This window comes from Hipposideros armiger, unplaced genomic scaffold, assembly GCF_001890085.2.
Source record: "Hipposideros armiger isolate ML-2016 unplaced genomic scaffold, ASM189008v1 scaffold_109, whole genome shotgun sequence".
In the NCBI taxonomy this organism is placed as follows: Eukaryota; Metazoa; Chordata; class Mammalia; order Chiroptera; family Hipposideridae; genus Hipposideros; species Hipposideros armiger.
This window is the reverse complement of record NW_017731459.1, coordinates 3506035-3530673: the sequence shown is the minus strand read 5'-3', so window position 1 is coordinate 3530673 and position 24639 is coordinate 3506035. Positions and strand designations below refer to the sequence as shown.

At 34.2% G+C, this 24639-nt stretch overlaps 1 protein-coding gene across 29 annotated transcripts in view; it reads right to left on the bottom strand.

Annotated features, from left to right (window-relative positions):
* The window catches only part of CLASP2 (cytoplasmic linker associated protein 2), a 157188-nt gene that overhangs the window by 32916 nt on the left and 99633 nt on the right, over positions 1-24639 (bottom strand). For 7 of the 29 annotated variants that reach the window (XM_019647191.1, XM_019647193.1, XM_019647192.1 and 4 more), the window contains 12 exons: positions 24148-24171; positions 22400-22417; positions 19897-19998; positions 19720-19746; positions 16890-16916; positions 14141-14311; positions 13677-13784; positions 9726-9788; positions 8668-8774; positions 7015-7038; positions 5403-5647; positions 4088-4151 (listed from right to left, as the gene is read on the bottom strand). In XM_019647191.1, the coding sequence (XP_019502736.1) occupies positions 4088-4151; positions 5403-5647; positions 7015-7038; positions 8668-8774; positions 9726-9788; positions 13677-13784; positions 14141-14311; positions 16890-16916; positions 19720-19746; positions 19897-19998; positions 22400-22417; positions 24148-24171 (980 nt within the window). The remainder of the gene's footprint in view (positions 1-4087; positions 4152-5402; positions 5648-7014; positions 7039-8667; positions 8775-9725; positions 9789-13676; positions 13785-14140; positions 14312-16889; positions 16917-19719; positions 19747-19896; positions 19999-22399; positions 22418-24147; positions 24172-24639) is intronic. The other 22 variants (XM_019647204.1, XM_019647206.1, XM_019647205.1 and 19 more) reach the window with 12 other exon arrangements.

Below are 24639 nucleotides of genomic sequence, written 5' to 3'. Positions count from 1 at the left end.
GCTGGGGACAGCAGGTGGTCTCAGTAATGATAGGGACGACAGCTGCCAGTTATCATGGAAGCTGGCTACTGAATCCAGAAGCTATTAACACAGAGACTGAAATGTTGACTCCAACCTAAAAAAACATGGGAAAATCCACCCAACCAAGCCCATAGTATGAGGTTATCTCCCAAACACTGTGGCTCATTCTGGGGGCACGGCTTCAGATAGTTTCTGCCCAGTGTGATTCCAATTTAGGGTGGAGAGCTAATCCAGGCTGGAAGAAGAAAGAGAAGTGTTCCCGATGGCATATTTTAAGGCTACAGGGAAAAGTGCATGGCACATGTGGGGGAATGAACATAATTCAGGCTGGGCTGAGAGTTAGGGGGGAATAACAAGCCCAAATGATTGGCTCTGTTTGGACATTTTCTTGAGGTTAGTGAGTAGCCACTTTAGTGTTTTACGCTAGAATATTTACCTTTTAGAAAGATTACTAAAGAAGGCAGTGTGGAGAATTAAGGGCTAGGAGGTGGGAAGGAGGTACAACAAGCAAAAGACAATTGTGCCCTGAATTAGCAGTGAGAATGGAGAGATATTTGTAAGGTTGAATCAACTAGGATTGAGTGAAGTTTCTAGAATGATGCCCAAATTCTTCCCTTAAGCAACAAGGAGATGGCAGTTACATTTAATGAAATAAAGCAAAGTATGAGAAGTAGTTTTGAAGCTGAAGATGACCAACGGGCATGTGACTAAGTACAGGAGGAAAAATACGGGATTTAAGCACACATTCAGGAGTGATTAGGATGAACTGGGTAACTTAAGCTTTGGGAAAGGCAGAGGGTACAAGAAGAGGGCCTAGGACATGACTAAGCAACACCAACACCAGCAAAACAAGCAGAGAGATAGGTGTCTGAAAAGATGAAACAAAATGGTGTGAAGGAAACTGAATCAGACACACAGAACACAGACTCTTCCTCCTCTCCCACAACACACTCCTTAAAATGACAGAAAAGACACATTGAGTAAATTCACAGCAAAGTTGAAAAACAAAAAGGGATGTCAATCAGAAAACTGTAATTTATGAGAAATTCCTGGAAGACCAGGCTGGTAAGACCATATTACCACAAAATAGGATACACATTTATGTAACCAAACAACAGCTTCAAGGTAAGCCCTCCTTCTATTTCAATAGGAGGAAAGGCAGCAAGAATGGGTTTATGTGCAGTTAAATCTGCTGGTTTGGAGGCAGGAAATTGAGTGTCTGCTGGCTGGCTTCTATTTTCTTGGTAAGCTAGGAGGCCATGGCACACGCTTGGGGCATGAGATGTGTGGGGAGGTGAACAGGGCTGGAATTTTCAGGAGAAAGACTATTTGACATAGGCTCTACGGAGGACAGAAGAGAGAGATGAGAGGGCGAGGGTTGCCAGGCAGCACTGAGACAAAATTCACAGATCAGAAATGGAGGACGGCAGGGAACAGACAGGGATACACAGGGCTCACTCCACCCAGAAGGGGCCAGGCCGCTGTTTCCCTTCAACAGTCCTAACTTTCAACCAGTGGCATGAGCTGCACAGCAGAGGCTCTTAAACACATTTCTATTTTAGTGTCAATAACCAAGAGCTGATACAGAACGGGGGTCAGCAAATTATGGTCTACAAGTTAAAAATAGTTTTTCCATTTTTAAATGGTTTTAAAAACAAACCAAAAGGCGATTTAGTGACATGAAAATTGAGAATTACAATTTCAATGTTCATCAAGTTTTATTGCAACCCAGCCACATTCATTTGTTTACATATCTTCTATGGATGTTTTCAGGCTATAATGGCAGAGTTGGGTAGTTGTGACAAAGGTCGTTATGGCCCACAAAGCCTCAAATATTTACTATTTGGACCTTTACAGGGATAAAAATATGGCCAACTCTGGATAGAGAACAAAATGTATTTGGAAAGAAAATAAAGTATCAAAAACAGTTGCTTGGGACTGAACATGAAACTGCCAGTAATTTATAAACACACACTTTAAAAAAGAGGTGGGGAAATAATGGCTATTTGAATAATATCAGGATCTAGTGCAGAAACTCAAATCAAACCCTGACATTTTAAACGCAGCACAGTATGGTGACATATCAAGTTTATTCTTAATTAGTTACATTATTCACTGAGCCTCTGATGGACAATCACCAAACAAAAGCTAAACAAAAAGAAGTTAAAACAAAAACCTTCCCATTACATTTGTCTTCACTGAACTAACTAAACAACCAAAAATCAAACCATACAAAACCAGACGGATCACTAAGAACTGTTAGAAAGCCCTAAGGAGAAAAACTAAAGTCACCTTCCTGACAATTCTGGGGAGGATTGTAGCTGGTTCTCTGCATCTATTAAGGGAGGCCAATCATTTGTGCTCGATAAGTTCCTTTATCAACATCAAACTCAGCTTTCCTATTGGATTTCCAGAAGACTCTTTTAAAAAGTTTCTCTTTAGTACTGTGCAAATTCTAGCATCCAACTAAACTGCATTATTGTCTTAATAAAAAAAAAAAAAGTGACTTTAAGAAATAATCCAGTCTGTCTTACACCTTACAGCAGGGACAAATTATATAACTTATTGAAGGTGTTTTAAAATTTTATTTATTTTAAAGTTGTATAGATTACTAATTAAAATGTCATTTAATAAAACAAGTCCACCCAGAACATTATTGTCTTGTCTTTGGTTTACATTGCTAATAAAAAATATCAATAGTTAATGTGTGCAAAATTTATAGAAACTTTTGCATTAAAGCAAATCCTACAGCTATAATCAGTGGTAACAATGTCAATATAAAATGGTACAGGCATCTACATGTTCTGTTTAAAAGTTATAAGTTAAAACATTTTAATAAACAAACTGCTTACCAATCTGTATTTTAATATTTGTCTTTAATGGGACTTTATATTCTTGAATAAAATAAATATACCTTCTGATAGAGGATAACCTTTGAACTTTATTGTTTTAAAGTATAGGAATTTATAATCTTCAGTTGGATTTAAAATTATGTATAAAGTGTGATTTTAATATGTTTAAGTAGTGTCGTAATGAAAATATCAAAAATAGAAAAAAAGAGAAAATTATATGTGCAAGAATAAAGTGAAGACAATTAAAAAAAAAGGTAAAGTGAAATTCATTAATATTTTTCTTATAATTTCCCTTCCACATCTCCCTCTCACTTAGGTTAGAAATTCTCATGGAGATACCTGGTATCCTAAAGGAAGATACATAATAAAGTTTTACCAATGTCAAATGCATTGCTAAAAACAAAATAAATGAATACATTTTACAACAGTACACATGTATTTACAACAGTATCCATCAAAGTAACCCAAAATTCCACAGTATACATGCAGATTATGCAGTAGCAATTAAATATATTTCAATCAACATTAAACACTGAACATTTGGAAAATTTTTATGTACCATTATACAAAATGCCTCATTTATATTACTACCAAACTATGGCTAAAGCCATACTTTGTGCTTTTGTGTTATTTAACGGCAATTTTTTTCTACAAAATTTTCTTTTAAGATAAGAATATACCAGGGTGCCAAAAAAATGTATACATATGACTTGTATTCATCTTTTGATATCAGTATATATTAAGTATTACAATTTTAATATAGTTTTTTCCTTTCTTAAAATGTGTATACATTTTTTTTGGCACCCTCTGTATTTACATTAATACTCATAGAATATTGTAATACTCACAGAAAAAAATAAAAAGTTACAAACTTTTTTCAACTTACCCCAATTATTTCCTTTACAAATAGTAAAATGGTTTTAATAATACAGATACACTCACCCTGACTAATTATGAGTTGTGCTTATTAATATAGCCTTCAGTTTATAGTCTTAGATAATCACTCTTTCAAGAAGCTTAAATGGTTACCAGAGAGCAATTTCTAAATTACGTATGATATAAAAAATTTAATTTCTATTATGTTTGAAAAGATTATTATTCTAGGGCAATAATAAAATGGCTTATAGTTTTTTTGGGCATTATTATTATTATTATTTTTTGGAATATACAAAGGACACCTATAGGAGTAAATAATCTTAAATACTAAAACATACCTTGCCATGAGGATCAGCAAACATTCTTGTGAAAATTTCACATAATCTTTTCAGTTCAACTCGACTGTCAAAATATAAAGTTGTTAATTAATATCTTACTGTAGGATGAAGTCACTTAAAAATAACCTTACATATAATTGAGCTTCTTAAAAAATGTCTAAAAAAATGCCCTCAAAATGGAAAAATTTGTGGGATTTGCTAGTCATGGCTAAGTACATATTTATCAAATACAACTATAATTCTTTTCCAACCCAAACTATTTTAAAGGTTAAAAGTCATAAGAAAAGAAATACAATTGTATTTCATTAATGAATGTAGCATGACAGGGGAAACTGCACAAATGACATTCCTAGCACATGAATCTTATCCTCTTAAATGCTGATGTTTTCTTACATTTTGCCACCTGAGGGCTAAAATATTTCTAAACTATGCCTACTACCTTGCCATTTAAAAGTGATATACTAAACATAATATTAACGTAATCTTGATCAGACTAGGAACAATATTATGATGATTTATTGCAGTGATTCATGAAGTGAGATAACATTAAAATATATTAGGTAGCACATACATAAACACTGATTCAAATTATATAGTGCTAATACTTCCTAAAATAAATACATAGCTAGTAAATCAAACCCTGATTTTAGGTATCAAGTCAGGAAGTAATTCTATATTTTCCACCACTCAAACTTATAAATTATCTGAAACTAGGTTCTTAAAAGAGTAGACAGACTATAGAGGTTTAAAACATTACACAGATAAAAACAATAGAAATTTAGAGGGGAAAGGCAAGCAAAAGCCATTAGGAAAGGAAGCCAAATCTAAACAAACTAAAAAACCAATATAAACTTCTGTCCTTAGAGGAATTCACTCCAATTTCATTTCATATTACACTAAGATTTAGTTATTACATAAACATTAAGAATATAACTTCATTTTCAAGTGAACATAAATATTCTTCCCTCTCAATGAAAAACTCATCAGGAGTGAATTTTAATAAACCAGTCGGCTTTAATATTATGTACATTTTATTATTTAATTTTAAAAATTAAAAACATTTTCCATTTAACTTCTATTTGTGAATAAAGTTTCCTTTTAAAATGTTTCTTTAAATAGAGCAAGTGAAGTTAAAGATTTTTTAGTAAGGACAGTATAGATGGTCCTGAAGGACTAAGGCTTGGGAAAATATTTTGATGCCACCTTCTAAATTCAGGACAAATCTGTTCCCAGACCTATACAGTGTTACAGAAACAAGGTCAAATTAAAAAGTGCCAACCTGACAGGACAATTATTTAAGGACAATACAACCTACCTCAGCGTTCTCTGATTTTTTAGTAAGTTCTGCAGACCCAGGAGGCCTTCTTTCCTTTCTGACCAGTTGGAACTAGCACATCTGTTGAGGACTTCTGCCACATCTTCTGTCTGCCTCATATATGTAGGAATGCTACCATTTCGAGAACTATAGGAGCGTTCTGAACAAGCACTGGAAGCATCGCTGTTGGCATCATCGTCTGAATGCATTCCATATGATTCATATCTTCTCCGAGCAGGTTTTTTCTGTTATATGTAAAGGCCCTTATTAGCAGGTAGTTAAGGAATGTACCGGTACTTCACAATTTGTACTGACCACAAAGGACTGGTTTTTGTTTTAAAATCAGTGCAAAGCATGCTGCTAATCACTGTCATAATAAAATGTCAATATTTTGTTTTTCTCCAGAAAATATATTTTTGAAGTTAGTAGATAAAATATTCTTTAACCATGGAAAGTGGCAGAAGCAGAATTAGACTATATGGAGGTTCAGATACGTAAAGTGAGAGGTGATCAAAAATGTGGGTTTTTTTTTCTTTCTCCTTTTCATGGTAAACCAAGATGAACTACCAGATTATAAGTGAGCAGAGACTGTACTGGAAATCTGAGTTGGTAAGAAGAAAATATTTTCTTTTTTAAAGGATTAGAATGGATCAGAAAATGGACAATGGATGAAAAGAAAATGCATGTTTTCCCTTACGTAAAGTTCTATTTTTTCCTGTCTACCTTCTCTTTATTCTCCTTTTACCTCCACTATCACTCTTGCTTCCCTTATTCCCAACCCTCATGTCTCCTAGAGAAGTAAAATACAGACAAAAAAAATGATGAGAACCCGTTTTGCTTACTATTATTTTTAGGAGGCAAGCTCCTTAAGGGTCCTTCAAGTTTTTCCCAACATGCTTATGCTGTCTATTTGAATAAATACGATAAAGCATACTTAGATTCCTTTGATTTCTTTACATCTGAAGCTTATTATTTAATATATGTAACTGCCAATTATACCTTGCAAATCAAAAGTGAAATGAGAGAGAGTAAATAGCTTATTTGAGATTTCCCTGGAAGAACTGAAAATAAATCTTTATGTAACCTAATATTGAAATTTAGGCTGGTCAAATGCATTGCTAAAAACAAATGAAGACATTTCTATGAAACATGTTAATCACAATAATTTAAAACAGTTTCAGGTGGCTATAAATTCTCAAAATTCTAAAATCTAAAAGAAATATAACTTGATCTTAATCCAAATAATTTTATAATGACCTTTCCATCACTAAATACCTCATATGAACTTAGAGACACCAACTTAATTTAGAATAGCAGTAATGTGACACTTCCTGTGTTGGGCTCCAGGATCAGTTTTGTGATAGACATCAGTGTGAATGACATCAACTCATTTGCATGAAGTACTCAAAGTTAAAGGTGAGAACCCCAATAGAACACACTATTCAAGCAGTAGCTCCCTTTCATAATCATATGTACAAAAAACCAGGATGTATGTCTAAAGGTTTTATTACTTCCACTTGAATTTTTTATTGAAGCCTATCATCTGTTAAACTGATAAAGCAAAGAAAAAGTTATGGTATCATAAGATGTTAAAAAATAGCAATGTCTATACCTTAGTCCGTATGTCTCCTAAGAGCTGAGAGCAAGTTTTTAAAGAGAAAAATTGAAAATAATGAAGAACATTTTGCTAAACAGCACAATGAAGTAGGCATAAACAATGCCCATAATCAGAAACATTAAGTTTTTTAATACATAGATACATAAGGGTTGCTTATTAGCAGGCTAAATCTTTAATCTTGCCAATATCCTATAGTCTAAAGAGAAATAGCTAAGTTACAAAAATATTTCCATACCCAGTTTTCCCAAAGAAATTCAAGTCTTCTTCCTATTTGGATCCTTTTGTTGTCTCCAAAGTTAATTTTATTTCTATCATTTTCCCAAGGTCTAAATTGGGCTTAATAGTTGGAAAGTCTTTTCCTAAAAATTAATAGATAACACTGGAATATCTACGCTATGCAAATGATGGAAGTAGATAGAATCAATTTATTGGGATTTAGCTTTTATTCCTGGTGGTTAAATATTGCTCATATAATTCAAACACAACATCTTAGTATTTTAAGTACAGTTCAAGAATAACCCGATTCATTAATAAAGTTTATGTGAGTAGAATTTAACTGGTAAGTCATCCATTTAAAAAGCTAGAAAACTATACTGATGTTAGAATAGCAAGTTTTTAAACATCTGAATGAGTTAATATCATGAGAACAAAATGTGATAAATATATCCTATATCCAAGAGAACAAAGTTGCTACTTAGTTATATTATCTATAATTTATTAAGAAAATAATGAAATGGCTGAGATAAAGGGAAAAGTTCAGCACATACAGACTGTTAGAGTAAAACTACAGATACGATCACATTTAATATATTGGGTCCTTGGAAAAGTCATGACGCATTGTTGCAACAAAAAACAGAAAAAATACGTCATGACTTTTCCGACAACCCAATATTATAGCTATGACCAATGAATACTTTTTAAAGCTTGTTTTTCAAATCTATATGGCAAATCACTTATTAATATATCAACAATGGTTAAGATGTGATCTACTGTTTTAAATGGCACAATGTATTTTTTTAGTTCAAAACAAAAATGAGGCCTTTTTTAAGTTCTGAGTAAGAAAATGAGTAAATGCTTCTCAAACATAGGATTAATATAAATTGAAAATGAAAGTGTCATACTTAATTGATGTGGGTAATTAGTAAAAGCCAATTATATTGTTTCAAATGATACCGCCTTCATAATTTTAAGTGAGAAAAACAACAATGATATATGCACAGCACTCTTCTGACCAAGTATCATGGATCTGTAGATTAATTCGCAAGGTTAAACTAGCCTTGAAACTATATGCTTGTATTTATTTATATAGAATATAAATATCTATTTATTTATGTTCTAATCTATCTGCCCTGCATTCTCAGTGTACTATAATATATATTGCATAAAACACATCACCAGATTAAAGGCATCATTATTTATATTCCTGGAATCCCATCATTTATTACTGGCTCTGGCTTAAATTTCTGAACAATTAATAAAGGTCGATAATTATGCTGTTCTGTTTTTGACATTGCCCACATCAAAATTTTCCTAGATTCAATCCACAAGACCTTTCCTAGCTCCCTTCCCACTCTGGTAGACTGGCTTACTCATACATTAGTTTTGTAACTGGAACAGCTACAAAGATAAGAAAATGGAGAAGGGTACCAAGGCGTCTGCTACTGCCTCCTCCACATCGGAGCCTGTGTTCAGGACGCGCATTGCACTAACAGAAGATGACAGTCGGCTTGATTGGCTGATGCCATACCCCGGACCTAATTCATCAGAAGAAGGAAAAACAGCTTTGAGAGTCATAAATGTAACAGCGTAAGGTTGGAAAATTTAAGATTTTTAAGGGGAGGAAAAAAAAAAAAACCAATGGGGAAAGCATTTTAAAAGCAATATCGTATTTTCTGGGTACATATGGTTTTTGGTCAAATAAAAGGGTAAAGGCAATTAAATCTAGTGACAATATGTGGACACTAAATTTAAAAAATTGTGGTTACAATGCATTCATAACCAGAAAACAGAAGAAAGCATGGCTAGCCAACTAAGGGCTTGCAAGTCTGCAGCCCTATAATTAATCCAGCTCTATCAGTCAGGCGAATCTCATCTACATGGGTGAGCCCAGAACAGAGTTCAATCCTCAAACCAATAATGATTAGGAAGCCCAATGACACCACACCAGTAATTTACAAGGGAAAAACCCTCTAATTATTATATCTTCTCCTTCAAGATAGGTTGATTTCATTCTATGACTAATACATATCATTTGATACATAGTAAAGCACTTACTATGTGCCAACATTCTGAGGTATGTGAAGACAAACCAGAGATGGGTTCTCCCCCTCGACTACTTTCTATACCATCATTTACAATTAAAACACTTCATCCACCATTTTGGTTTTTTTTTTTTTGGTTAATGTATAAAGATGAGGTACATAACTGAGAACATAAAACAATTCTATATTTAAAAATGACACAACTTGGGTTACACAAAAGAAAAATGTCCATCTGCTAGTGAGAAAAATGTTCAAATAAGGTTGCTGAAGGGGAAAAAGTTACTTGGGGGAAAATAAAGATATTACAAATGACTTATTCTCTAACAAATTAAATTGAAATAAAAACAAACTCAATTTTAAAACGTGAATGTTATTCAATGGAACTGAAAAGGACAAAAATCAGATGAATGTACAGATGACAGTGAAAATGTACTCATCCTTCACCTGAGGCCCCATACACATCGGGGGCGTAGAGGGCACCAGTAGATCTGGAATGGTGTCTGGAGGCTGGAATAACAGGACCATACAAACCTCATCTATTACCACAGAAACAATGTATAGTGGCAGCACTATAGTCGGGCGAGGAGAGTTAGTTAACACTGGTATTACTATTAATAGTTAAGGATCAGAATATTGCCAAATAGGGCAACTGAACATAGCATTGCAACATCATCCTTGACAAAACAGGTCTTACACCTACGGGGACAGACATAAGCCCACAGGAGACAAAAAAAAGCAAGTATTCCAATGGAAGGAAATGTCAAAAGTACAAGCATGGAACAAAAAAATGAACACTGTAGTTAAAAAAAAAACCACTATGGCAACTAGTAATCAATAATAATTTGTCCTATGTCCTCTAATCTTGAACCCAATGAGGCAGTTATTACTATTCCATTTTATAGATGGGTAAACTAAAGCAGAGAGGTTAATGAATTTGATCAAGGCCACAGTACAAGTGATATACCTCAGTATCTGTACTCTTTCAAGGCCTTTGCTCTTAAACATCTTCTTATACTTGCGATCTTCACATTACTCAAAAGATAACATAGCTCATTTATGTTAGTTAACAGCAACATTTTCCGTATGGCTCACAGAATACGAGTTCTACATTCAGCAGATTATTTAAATATCAAAGCACACCCAAACATCAAAAAAGAATATTAATAATTTAATCAAAAAACCTGAAATGTGTGGCATGTCTCTCTATACTTATGACATGTTTCTCTAAACCTAAATTTACCATATTTAAAATTTTAGGTCTTAAAATCCTGATTTTTTGCATATCACTATAATCTTTTTCTCACATACACAAACAAATAAGCCAGGAATAATTCATAATATTAAATGAAATATAATACTCTTATTTTCAAAGTTACTCTTCTTTAGATATATTACTAGAGCAGTTAATATATTTTTATTATATAAATCACTCTTTCCTTTACCACAGGACTTTAATGAAATAATAATTAAAATAATCAAAAAGATTGAGAGAGGATTAAATAGAGACAATGCAGCACAAAATGTTTAATCAGACCCTGAAAGGTGATTGATATCATTAGTTAAAAAGCACACTAATATATAGTTAGTTTTAATTTTACCAAACAGAAATGATTTCTAAAACGGTGAGAAAGAGCCAAGTCAATATGGCAATGCCGAATGGATGAAAACCTCTGAAAAACTTTATGGAATCCATAGCTACCTGTGGCTGAAATTAACAGGTAAGAGGCAAGAGGCATCACTCATGTGCTTATCCTAACATAAGCCTTTTTAAATTTATTTTATTATTTTTAGCTGAGCCATCCTGCCACCTGGTGGCAGCTCAGCTCGGGCTGGGACTCGAACCCCTGTTGCCTGGAGCTTGCACTCTTGAGCAAGCTCTTAACCAAATGAGCCACTCGGCTGGCCCTAACATAAGACTTTTTTTGAATCTTAGTTCCAGAAATGTATGAAAACTAAGGGTTCAAGTTCCAGAGGAGTTCAGCTTTGCTCAGCTCTGACTTATTTTGATGCTTTACGGCCCTCACACTGGCCTTGTGCTACAGCTGAATGGATGACAGGCTATGGAATTCATCTGCTCAATGGCAATACTCAAGTCAGAGGCAACAAAAGGGTTCACCAACTGAACAAAGTAAAGACAGTGGAATATAGGCAATAGGGTAGAAAACAGGAACTGGGTGGCTAGCCAGATCTCTGGGAATGCTACTCTTAATCCCTGTGTAACAAACAGAGTTAATTTGTTACTTCTATTATGCAGTATCCATATGTAAATACAAGGGCTAGAAAAATCAATTCATCTAAAACTACAGTATATAATTAAAAAGCTGCTCAAGGGCCGGCCGAGTGGCTCAGTTGGTTAAGAGCTCGCTCAAGAGTTTGAGCTCTGAGCAACAGCGGTTCGAGTCCAGCCCGAGCTGAGCAGCCGCTGAGCTGCCAACAGGTAGCAGGATGGCTCAGCTAAAAAAAAAAAAAAATAAATAAAATAAAAAGCTGCTCAATTATCTTTAACCCAAATAGGACGTTTCATTAGAATCAGGAAAACCTCTTCCTTTAATAAAATTTAAGCGATTTAAATGTTCAAATGGAGGTTTTGAGATGAATCTAGAAAATAGCTAGAGACTATATCTCTAATAACAGGCATAGTAACAATGTTTTTAAAATTAATTAATTGTCACTTATAGATTTCCTCTAATTTCTAACTATTGTACAGGTTTAAAAGATACAGAAATATATTTTAGTTTCCTCTTGATATTTCATTTTCTAATAATTCTACAGTATTATCATTACCTAAATGCAGGTGTTACACCATTAAAAAAATGTAAGATCCCTGCCACTAAAATGTAACAAAAGTCTTTCTAGGTAAGCAATTAGAGCTTCAGGTGGGAGCAGTGGAGGCGCTATAGTGGTAGCAAGGGGGGCAGTGACAATGGCTACAGTGCACCATGCACTGCTTTGAGGGATTTTTTTCATGTACTGTCTCATTTATAGCATCTTCCAAATAAGCCTAAGAAGTACATGCTATTATTATCCTAGTTTTACAGACGAGGAAACCCAGGTACAGAAAAGTTACAGTGCTGGGGTATGGGTCCAGGTCGTCTGACCCCAGAACACAAAGCTCTTCAACTCCCACACACCCAGCTCCTCTTCCTTCAGCTCCTGAAGGTCATATCCTTATTTTATAAACATGTAGGATTCATGTCATTTCTTAACTATATAAACGAGGCTGTATTATGTATATATGTATATCTATATATTTGTATGTACATGCATATATACATATATAGACGCTCCACAGACTGAGACTATTGTACATGAACTAAAACTATCTTTGGTCAAGTACAGAAAGGGAAGCTCTGGCCCCTGAGACCTACGGCTAAACAACAAGGGTTAAGGACATGCTGTCTATGTCCCCAGTTCAGTGGGGTTTTCTGGGTCTGTTCAGGACAGTCTAGTGATGTATCTGAGCCAGAGAACAGAAAACTCATCTCTAGAAATTCTATATTAACGTGTATTAACGTGTCTATCAAAGTATATTATAATTCCAGTGGACAATCATTAGAACTCTGATCTACTTAAGTGTCACAAAGTCTGAAGAGCAACTCTCTAAATATTATAGTTAACTACATTTCATGGAATTAAAAGAAAAATCTGAAATGGCTATAGGTATGTGCATATAAACAAAGTACTAGTTAAAACATTAAAGGACCATGCAGAAATTCTAAAGATTTTCAATGTAAAAAATACTGCCTCTCCAATGATTCAAAAATCCTACAGGTTTAAAAAAAAAATCATTTAATATTTTTATAATAGAGGTAAAAGCAGTATTATAATCAAGGTTATAATACAATCTTTATAATCAGGACAGAGGTTTTACAGCAGTGACATCACATGAGCAATAATATATGGGAAACAACTGCTATGCAGCAGAATACTATAAAATGGTATCTTCCCATTTTAGTAAGTAGTTCATATATTATTTTATAGCACTCTTTCTAATAACCTAAGTTAAATGTCTAAGTTGAAATGTCAATATTTCTGCTGTAAAGGACATTCATTTTATCAAACTAAATAGTCCATATTTCAATTGAGAGTAAATATTTAAATACAGTATTTAAATTTTACAGGTTTACTTGTTAAGAAAAATCTTCAATTCCATATTCTGTAGTTTAAATCTGTGTGATATTTACTTGATCATGTTTATACAATGTCTAACTTGCTCATTTAAATAAATGTCAAAGTCCCAAATATATCATTTCCTTCTGACTCTTTCCTCAAACGACAGAAAAGAGGGGCAAAGATATAGTCGATGAAGAAAGCTAAATCCGGGGTATGTTGAGGTTTGGTATCAGTGATACCAAAAGCGGAAAGCGTGCACCTCACACCTGCCCAAATACTTACCGAGGGGCTGAAAAGAGCGAACAGGACTTGTATCCCGGCTGCTCTCCCGACTGGCTTCCCGGCTGCACCCCTGACTCACACTCGGTCGAGGAATACGACTGCTTCGGGCTGATACGAAGCAACAGCAACATCGAAATGGAAAAAACAGAAAACAGTATTTGCATTTTTGATATTTTGGTTTTATTTATTTTTTTCTTAAAAACTGATCAATAACTCAAGCTTATCGAAGGGTAAAATAATACTTTGCTAAAATAAAAAGGCTGAAAATAAAAGATTTAAAATATAAATGAATTATACTTTTAAGATAAGCTATCTATTTCAATTTATAACCTGTATTTCAACTTGTTTTGAATTTTAAGTTGTTTTCCTCTAACTTAGAAGTGCCTAATCAAAATCTTCAATGCTACCAAAGCCTGAAATACAAGAGAAATAAAAGGTCCCAAGTCTCACGGAGAAGATCTTACCCACTGAGAGCCTAGATGGGCTGGCCTCTCTGCTACAGCCCTGGCTCCGTGGTATCTTGCTTCTCTTCTGTGCTGAGGCTGAATTGACCAGGACTCTCTGAACACCAGAGCTCACAGTAGACAGGGCTGTTGTGGTCAGAACTCTTCCAGGAGACCCAGACCGGCTGCCAGCTGAACAGCAAACACACATACACAAGTTAAGGTGTGAGCTCTAAGAGCACTTGTTCAAAGGATAAAAATTCAAGAAATACATCTGAGAAAACTGTGCTAGCAAGTTCTAAGTTGAAAGAAAATGGAATGAGGAAGATTTATATATAATCATAACCTGGAAAAAAAAGGTTTACTGTAAGCCTGAATGGTAAATCATGTAAAACATAGTTTCAGTGTTGGGGGGGGGTATAAGGTGCTATGTTTAATAAGGACACCACTATTATGATTTTCAGAACACAAATAGTATAAAAGGTTTCCAAAGAAATAACTTTCTGACAATACATTTCATATGGCTAAAGCCATTTATTTAAAAGGGAAAAAAACCTAATAATTCTATCACTGCTATTATTTTTGTTAAAAATATAACAATGAAAATTTGCTAAGTCTGTTAAGTCTGTTGAGATGCCTCGGAATGGATATAACGAAGTTATGTATCTTGTTACTATGTATATTTTTTAATTTTTACAAAATTAAATTTTAACTGTTTACAAAATTGGACCAGCTAAAAAAGAAACTTGCTTTTTGCTATTTGCCTTCAAACAGCAAAGGGGTCTTGGGTGGCCACCATCTGGTATGTAGATGCAGGAGTACTGAGGGCAGAGCGGGACTAACAGGCAAATGTCAAAGAAGTCTCTCTAAACTAGTGATATTCCGTCTTGGAAGGCAGAGGATATGTGGTCAGGCAGGCAGAGAGAAGGAGCTAGACAAAATCTCAGACACTGGGGCAAGGGTTAAAAAAGACGTTAAGAAACATGGTTTTAATTAGAATTGCATGGGTTAACTTTTAAGGGGATGAGCCCTTTGTCAATCAAAACATATTGTCTGTCCTGAATGGGAAGGAAAAGGGACTAGATAACTGCAAGATAAACTCTAACTCTAGATTCTGAATGGTAGCATTATAGAAAAGTTAAACCAGCACTTAAATAAATAAATCTTCATGAAAGCAACCTTCCCCCTTTGTTGGCACTACTTCTTCTGAGCAACAGGGCAGTCACTGCTCACCTTGTGTCATCACAGTTCATTTCCACCAAGCAAAGGTTAAAGACTCAAATGCAGATGGGGACAAGCTGGGGATGTCAATGAGGGCCGAGTGCTGAGTGTTAAGGCAGGGAGTGGTGGCTTTTCAGTCCAGTCAGCTCTGTCTGGAGGTAATACTAGCCAGGTTTGGGGAGTTTTGAAAAATGAAAGCTTTGAAATTTCCTGATTTTTATCACGTTGCGTAGACCCCAAAATACACAAATGGAGGCAGGCTAGATGTGGTCCATGAGCTGCTGATCTGTGACCCTTGCAATGGTTTTCTTGGCATGGCCTTACTGAATACAATTTAAGCTCATGCTTAATTCCTAAACTTTACCCGCACACAAAATGAAACTTAACTTCCACTGGTTATAGCAATACTATAAAACAAAGCAGTGTTTCTCATAAAATGAAGAACTTACTATTTGAGCAGAAGGAATTCTAAATTACTGTAGGAAATTATTCAAGTCTACTTTAAAATGATGGCTCATTTGAATTGTTTCGTGATGTTTCAGGTGAAGAATCTTTAAATCAGGTTTCTTTCAGTTATAACCTTAAGGATACTCACAAGGCACCTCCTTCTCCATGCAGTGTCTAAACTAAACATCCACACCAAAACATCCAAACACCCAACATGCCACAAACTCACAATGCAAGATAAGCTGATGGAATATTTTATGGGAACACTTGCAACAATATAAAAAGTATAAATAATGAACTGAACACAGACAATATGGTATTCAGTTAAAACTAATATAAATTTAGGGGGTGGAGGTGTTGGTAGGAGACTAGAAAATTCCTTAAAGTGTGGGTCTATTCAGCAGACAGGAAACATGCAGTATAGCAGCAGAGTAACCACTCCTCCTATTTTAGATTTATTGAATTTATCCTAAAATATAAGCTCACTCTCTATATACTTAAATTCATTCATACCCCCTCCTAGGGAATAAAATTGACTGTGTTCATGTTGCTTTAATCATGACCCTCTTTTCTCCAATGCCCCCCTGACCCCTACAAACAGTGTGACAATTCCAGTGCCTACGACTCATTTGGAATTATTTATACTTAGAAAACAATATCAAGGCTCTTTCTCCAGCAAAGAACTACCAAGGCTAATTATTTCTTCTAAGAAAACCACAGAGCTGATGAAAAGGGGCATAATGTACATAGGGAATAACATGCTGGAAAATACTCTGCAAAACATGAAATTAGGATACCTAATTTCTTTTGCGCTGCCTGAAGTTTTCAAATTACCATTTAATACTTTTTATGAAATATTTTCAGGCATTACTAAAGCTCCTTTGCTTCTGAATGTTTATACTTGGGGAATCAACTTGGATAATTTTAAAAATCCAGAGTTTTGGTAATAAAAGACAGGCCAAAGAAAACTCATAACTGGCAATATGGCTACAAAATGATTGAATATTATATGTTAAGAATTTCTGCTGAATAGAACCCATTTTTGATAATGAAAATAGGTGATCAAACAATAGATGCACACATAAAGTCTATAGATTCTTACCACCAATGGTATTAGCAGATTGTGATCCTGAACAAGTGTAAAGGCAGAATTAGGGTAAGGGTTATAATCCAGGAAGAGGGAAGGAGCAGATTTAAAATGGATGGCAGATGGAAATAAGAAAGCTTTAGTCAGTTCTTAGAAAATGAAAAACCCTAAAGCAAAGCAAAACAAAGCCAAAAACTTAAAAAAGAAATCCAAAAACCATACATGTCTGTTACAAAAGCAGCAAGTACATTTAGTAATTTTTACAGCTAATAAACTGAAATCAGACACTCATGTACAAAGCAGATGAAATGAAGTTGCAAAAATAAATGTAAATTCTTCAGCTTTTCTTCTGATGGCCTAAAAATCTAAATAATTAAATGTTTAAGTTTTTATTATTTAAACATTTAATTTAAACCTACAAGGAAGAAGTACAACATCTTATAGCTGAAGAAAAATTACACAAAAAAGCTTTACACATTTTATCTTTCTTAAGACACAGAAAAACAAAACAAATGGCAGAGGATGGGTTGGGGTGGGGAGACAACGTTTCTGACAGGCTGTACAATCATTTGTACACAACCAGTTACTATCCATAACAACAAAGAAGACACAATCCTTACACACGTATAAATCTGGAATTCTCTCCACTGGGTTTGCTTTATTTATTTTGGTTAGCCATCAGAACACACCTGCTTTGATCCAAGAGTTTTGGGGTTTTTTCCCCCCCTAAATGGTGGTATAAAAATATGGAAAGACCATGCAAAACCTAATGGATTACTTTACAGCAAAGTGAAGATGGAGATCACAGCAATATTTCTATGCAAATACATTGTAAAGAAACTTGCATCAAATTATATAGGGCCACAATATCTTTTCTCAAAAGAATTTGGAATGGAACATATAGTCATTCAAATAAATAAACAAGCAAGCAAAGAAAAACCTCTCCATATGATTTAAAACCTACATGACTATATAGTAGGAATGTCTCCTAATCTTAAAATCTTACTTAGGCCTAAAAGCCTATCATTATATTCTCACATTTTAGGAGAGGATTTGAAGTATTATGGATTGGGTTTCAAAGTGAAAAATCAAATGTAAAAAAATTATGCTATATTCCACTGAAGTGACCAGTAGTTATAATATACCTAAGAGAGAGGTCCTTAACTAATATATTAAAAAACCATAAACAAAGCACTTTGAATCTTTGCCATGATTTTGGTCTTTATGTTTTAAATTTCCTAATCTCACCATTATTTATTTTTTTGCTTCCAGAAGGTCATAAGAATAACAAGGTACAGAAGTACGCAACAGAAGTATAAAACTCAGTTGACATTAAGTTAAGAATTTTATCATTAAGTTTAAATTAAGTTAATCAATTTTATCAGCTAAAAAATACAGTGCTTACTCTGGGCCCAGGCACTGTCTTAGTGTCTTAAATATACTACATTATTTAATCCTCACAACAATCCTATGAGATTATCCTCTTCATTTTACAGGTGAGTATACAGAAATAGAACTTCAAAAAACCTGGAAGAGCCATGATTTAAATCTGAGCAGCATGGCCCTAGAGTTTGTGATTTAAATCAATACTTTTGAGTCTGTTTGGTAACACAAATCACTCGGTGATCCTGTTCAAGACTGAGTTCAGTAGATGTGTGGTGGAACGAGACTGTGCGTTTCTAACGAGCTCCCAGTGACGCTGACGCTGGGCTGGGCACTACATTTGGACTAGCAAGGCTCTAAACTACTATGCTACATGGCTAGAGATTAACTTACTTTAAAAATACACAGTATCAGGGAAGAATGTGATATGATCTATTCCTATTTTGGTTGGGAGAAGAACCTCTACCCAGACAAATAATCCTCAATTTGCAAACCAATTTTACTGAGCATTTCAGCTTATTTTTTTGACTTTTGGTGGATGCTCCCATCATTACTCTGCCTGGAGTTTTTGGCTTTGGAAAGAAAAGAGGAGAATCTGGAAGGTGGGATTATGTAATCACCACCCTGGCCTTCTCCAAGCCCAGCTGTCTTTCCCCTGATTCCAAGATTCAGAAATCACGTTAAAAAACAGACAAATTGAGCATCGATATCTTGATAAATCACCTAAACATCAGTGGTAGATGGTTAAATCTTTCTTTCCAAAATAACCAAGTATATAGAGTAACACGGGAATCACTTCCCTAGGAAAAAAATCATGTTTTTACAGATGGATGCTAACGAAATCTCTTGATAAAGAAGGAATAGGAACAAACTCCTTTAAATTAATAAATGCCACAAGTGTATGTATTACTTTTCTGAAATGTATAGAAATGGATCAGGCATCTTATCTAGACCTCAAAATACTGCTTTTAAATAACTGGGCTTATGGAGAAACTCACCTTCTAATGAAATAGAAAAAATACAAATTTTAAATTTAACAAGGAATATAATAGAACTGGTCATTTTGTTTCCTCACTATGAATCAGTATACAGATGCCAGAAATCTAACCGTATTCTAGTAGATTTGGGGGAGATTTTGAAGATACCACATATCTGTCCTTGAATAGCATTAGCTAGATGCAACCAGATTTGTTGCTGATACATGGTAATTATTTTGCCCCTATAAAGCACAATTTTCCACATTTGCAAGTTTCTGAGTAGACTGTGAAAACCTTAATGCTAAGAGATTGTGCTATTTAAAATATCTCCATGCAAAAGTTGGTACAGCAGATGAAGTTTTTCTTTCTAAGTGGCAGATATCAATGATGCAGCCTAATAACACACCAAAGACAAGACAACACTCACTCAAAAAAATTCCAAAACATGCACAACAACTGACTCAAAACATTGAAAAAAAAAATACCTTCATTTTTGTCAGGTGATGATGAACCTAAAGTATAGAACAAGAACTCAGTATGTGGCTTGTCTTTTTAAAATTAGCTTTGTCTTTACCCACTGGTCAATCTCCTAACACACAATATACAAGGAACACACTTATCCTAACATTACAAATACAGGAGAACTGATAGGCAATACGTACGTTGTGACTGAGACACCATTTTTGTTCGACTTCTTCCTCTAGAATCTGTCTTGGCATTTCCAATGCCAGCAAGCGGTGCTGAAAGCTTTGCTCTCACCCGACCTGAAGAAAAAAGTTATTTAAATAATTAAAGATATTTTTCTATAATAATATCCAGTAATGAGGAAAAAAAAATCTCACTATAATTTTCTTTTGGGAGTGTTTTTCAAGTATTGTTAAATTCTATAATCATGTAACCATCACTTACAGGTTATATTTCTCTTAAAATTTTAAAAGTACATACTGCTCTATATGTGTTGCACCATAAGCTAACTTTCCTAGGTTAAGAGTAAAGTCAAATTAAAAGATTTCCATTCTTGGTTTGATTAGTCCAGTGGAGTTATAATTAAAATAATTACTACAGGTGTGCAACTTATTTCTTAATTGGTAATTCTAACTCTAAAATTTCAGTATCAATGAAATTTATTCTTAAATCCAGCGTGTATTCTTAAACATAAACCTAATCTTAGAAACAAGTTAAGCAATCCTTTTGACTGAAAATGTACTTCTGAAGGGATTTGCAAGAAGAGATAAAATATTTAATCGTTTTATCCTGTACTAAACATCAGATTACTACAGATGTCTATGGACACATTCACCATTCTCTTCCCCCAATCAACCAATTTCATTTACAAAATGATTTGAGAAATACCTATCACATAAGAGTTGGCACTTCTGTCAATACATTTCCTTCTTTATCTCCCTCCCAGTTGTACTCCTTTCTCCTCTACCACTGCCTCATCCCCCCTCCACAACACCAAGCCATAAACATCTATTTCTAGAACCGAAGATATAACGCTTATCAAAGTCCTTAGGTAAACTGCCATTAGTAAAAACAAAACTATATTACTAGCAGGTACTTTGGTGTTCTTAAGCATCAGTCTCAAGCGCTATCAAATCAGAACCAATACCAAACATACCGTATTTGCCGGCGTATAAGACGATCTTTTGGCCCTGAAAAATATGCCTCCAAGTGGGGGGTCGTCTTATACGCCAGGTACACTTCAGATAGACTGCCCATAGTGCTTGCCCCGTGCCATAGTGGCCTCCCGATGCCCGCCCACTTCATTCCACATACCGTTCAGGCATCAGCAGCGCTGCTGGGTGTATGCTCGGCTGTTATGCAATTTTGCTGTTATGTGATTTTACCACACTCGCAAAATCGCACACAGCCGACCATATAACAAACTCTGTATTTTGAGTGGAAATGTTAGGGGGTCGTCTTATACGCCGAGTCGTCTTATACGCCGGCAAATATGGTAATCACTACGGGCTCAGAATCCTTTCTGTTAAAAGGTACAATTTGTGGGACAATCACAATCTACTAACTAGCCTGATATGGCTACATAAGTCAGGAAAAAAATATCCTGAAGAGTAAGGAGAAGTTAGGGAATTAAAAACTTAAGCAAAACCAGAAGTACAGTTGGTAGAATCCTAGTATTCTATCAACTTCTTCAATGCCCCCCAGTAAGCCCATAGTTTAGGCCTTTCACCCTTTTAGAGTCTTTTTAGAATAGAACACAATGTTCTCCTGGCTAAGAAGTAAAACAGAAAGACAAAATTATTATTTTTGAAATGGAGAATTTATCCAATATAAGAAATTAGGCTAAGTTAAGTATTTTGATACTACCATTCTATTTCATAATGCCACAGTGACAGAAACCATTTTTACAGAGTATTCCAACTTAAAACCTAAAATATTTCAAATATGTCAGAGTAAATATGAGAACAAAATACAAGTTAAAACTACTTGGTTTTCTATCATCAGAAAGTGTCATATCCACATAAAACATAGGGGGGGAAAAAAGGTACATCCAACCAGAGGTTTAATAAGACAGCCTTCAGGCAGGAGAAATATAAAAATTGATTTCCTTTCTTTCTACAATTTCAAAAGCAATATATAATAATTTTTTAAGTAAACTGGCTCAGTAAAATAAAATATATCTAGCAAGGTTTTTGTAATCTCACATTCAAATCATATATGCAATTCCCCAGTCACTAATTCAAATCAAAGATACATTTAAAAGCTGACTAAATAAATACATTTACACACTGATGATATTTAAACTCCAATAATAAAGCAATGGCGCACACTTCCCCAAAGTATAAATGAACTGGCATAAATTAAAAAACAAAACCAAAAAGTATTAATGTCACTATTCAAAAAAATGAAACTATGTGCTAACTTTATACTAGATATTATTATACATGTTAAGCGATGATGTTTTTCCAGCGTGAAATGATCCAAGATACAAAGCAAAACTCCAGAATGAAGAATTAAAAAAGAAAAATCCACATACATAAAACTAGCAAAACCAAACATAAAATGGAGAAGCTACCACAGCTGGCAAATGATATAGATTTGCAAAGGAATTAGCCTATTTTAGTTTTAATATTTAATTCCTACTAATAAAAATATTAATGTAGAGGTATTTGTGTTACTAGCAAAATGTGTAATTCTTACCATCTTCAGATGCTGTTCCTAAATAAGAGAAATAAAACAATAACATTTCAACGAATTCTGCCAATGCTAATGTCAAGACCTACTTCACGCCTCCCACCCAAGATGAAAATAGAAGTAAAAACAAATCTTGTAGTCTGATAGTCTTAAGTTAACATTTAAAAGGTTCATTTTGAGAAAAATAAAAATTTAGGTAATCTAAGACTCACAGCACAAAAAAAAGGTTGAAACTAGACAACTGAAAATGGCAAAATTCCATAACATAAACTTTTATTAGAAAATTTGAAGTGGTAAAGAAAATTAGAGAAATTAATCACTCAAGAATAATGCAACTCTGTCATTACTTCTCTTTGAAGATTTTTATAGATCTTTCCAGAGTTAAGAATACTCTCTGAGCATTTTCAAAAGTTAGTCCATAAAAAAAGCCAGAAAAGCTAATTGACGAACATGGGAATCAAATCCATGACCTATATGCCTCATTAGCCCAGTATTTTCATCAAAGCATTATATATAAAGACCTATGAATCCATCAGCTATATAATCAACATTTATGTGTGCTCCCTAAGATGTCAATGAAAATGAGTAAAAACAACCAAGTACAAATACCATAACTCACTACTACTAAAGGGCAATAACAGATACGTCTGTGTGTGCATATAAAGATGTTTTAAAAATATAGGACTGAACATCAGTGAGAGTAACACATCATGTAACACAGGTGATTTCCTCAAATAGGTTGATGTTTATAACCCACACAAGAAAATATTTTTATTTGAAAAGTGAGAATGATTTGTTTTTAAAAGATCCAGAATATCAGTGTTAGAAGTAATATCGAGGGGTTGTAATATCGAAGGGTTTAAAATATAGAGACTATCTCTTGGTGAGCTTTGATTTCATTCAATAATTTTTTTAAATTAATGAAATACATTAAACATCATACAAGCACAGAGACTAATAAAAGTAACACTCATGTACCCAACCCAAGATTAAATGTTCCATTTCATCAGAATAGAAGATACATGAATTTCAGAGTTTATGTAATAATTGATAGAAAAACATACGGTTCTCCATTTTTCCTAGATCTCATACTGTGACTTACAGTTTCAGTATCTTCTTACAATTTCTTTAAAAAAGTTTAAGTTCCTAGAAAACATTATGGTATCTGATGAAGTGAAGGGAAAATATGGATAATATGCTGTCTGGTATCTGACAAAAAAATACCATACAGTAAAAAAAATGCCATATTGAATGAAGCAAGAGATAAACTAATCACTTGAACACTGAAATTAAAAAGGCAAAGCTTAATGTAAGTTACTTTAAAAGACAGCATCTGTAACTTGTCTTTTACATTTGTAAATAACCACATGAACCTGTAAAATCGCATTTGTCTCTCTCTGTTCAAAGTTAATAAAGAGTTGAATTAAATGACATGAGATTCTATTCTTCTAAGTCTAATATTTCAGAGAAAGACTTAAGAAATCAAGACTTTTCTAAGAGCTAAGGTAAAAAGATTTAAGATAATTGATTTAACGTACAACAAACAGTAACCTAGTATTTGAGCAGACTGGGAAACCCCAAAATGGATACACCTAACCTAAAATTCAATCAGAGAATAATACAGCCATTTTCATGTTAAGAATGCTGCTAAATAAACAGTCTATTTTCAGAAATTAAGAAAAGGAACAAAGCTATTACTATATAGAATCCAAGAGCCATAAAAACCTTTAGTAATAGAATTAGGAAGGTCTTACCATCCATCTTGTCAGAAGTATCCTCTTTGATGAAAGCAAGCAAAGAACAGAGGAAAACTTAGTATATTAGAAAAAAATGTTTTTGTAAAACTCAGAAAACATTATTTTTAACAAGACAGAAACCATAGCACAGACATATAGATGATGCTTGTTTTCAAATAAAACACATTCTTGACTGTCTCCCAGGACACCAAACTTCCTCTTCAGAATAAAGTTTTAAAGGGTAAACTTCAAAACCCTCCACGACATTCCTGTTGCCAAAGGATTCGGTACTTTAGTGAAGGAAAAACCCCAGTGGCAACTGCTATAAGAAATGTACTGAGTTAAATATTGAAAGATTACAGTAAGAACAATTTTCAGATGACTTTGAAATCTAAACTCAAGCATAGATCTCTCTCCTGAATTCTATACCACTATACTTCGAAGCCACTAATGTGTATGTGTGTGTGTGTGTGTGTGTGTGTGTGTGTGTGTGTGTGTGTGTGTGTGTGT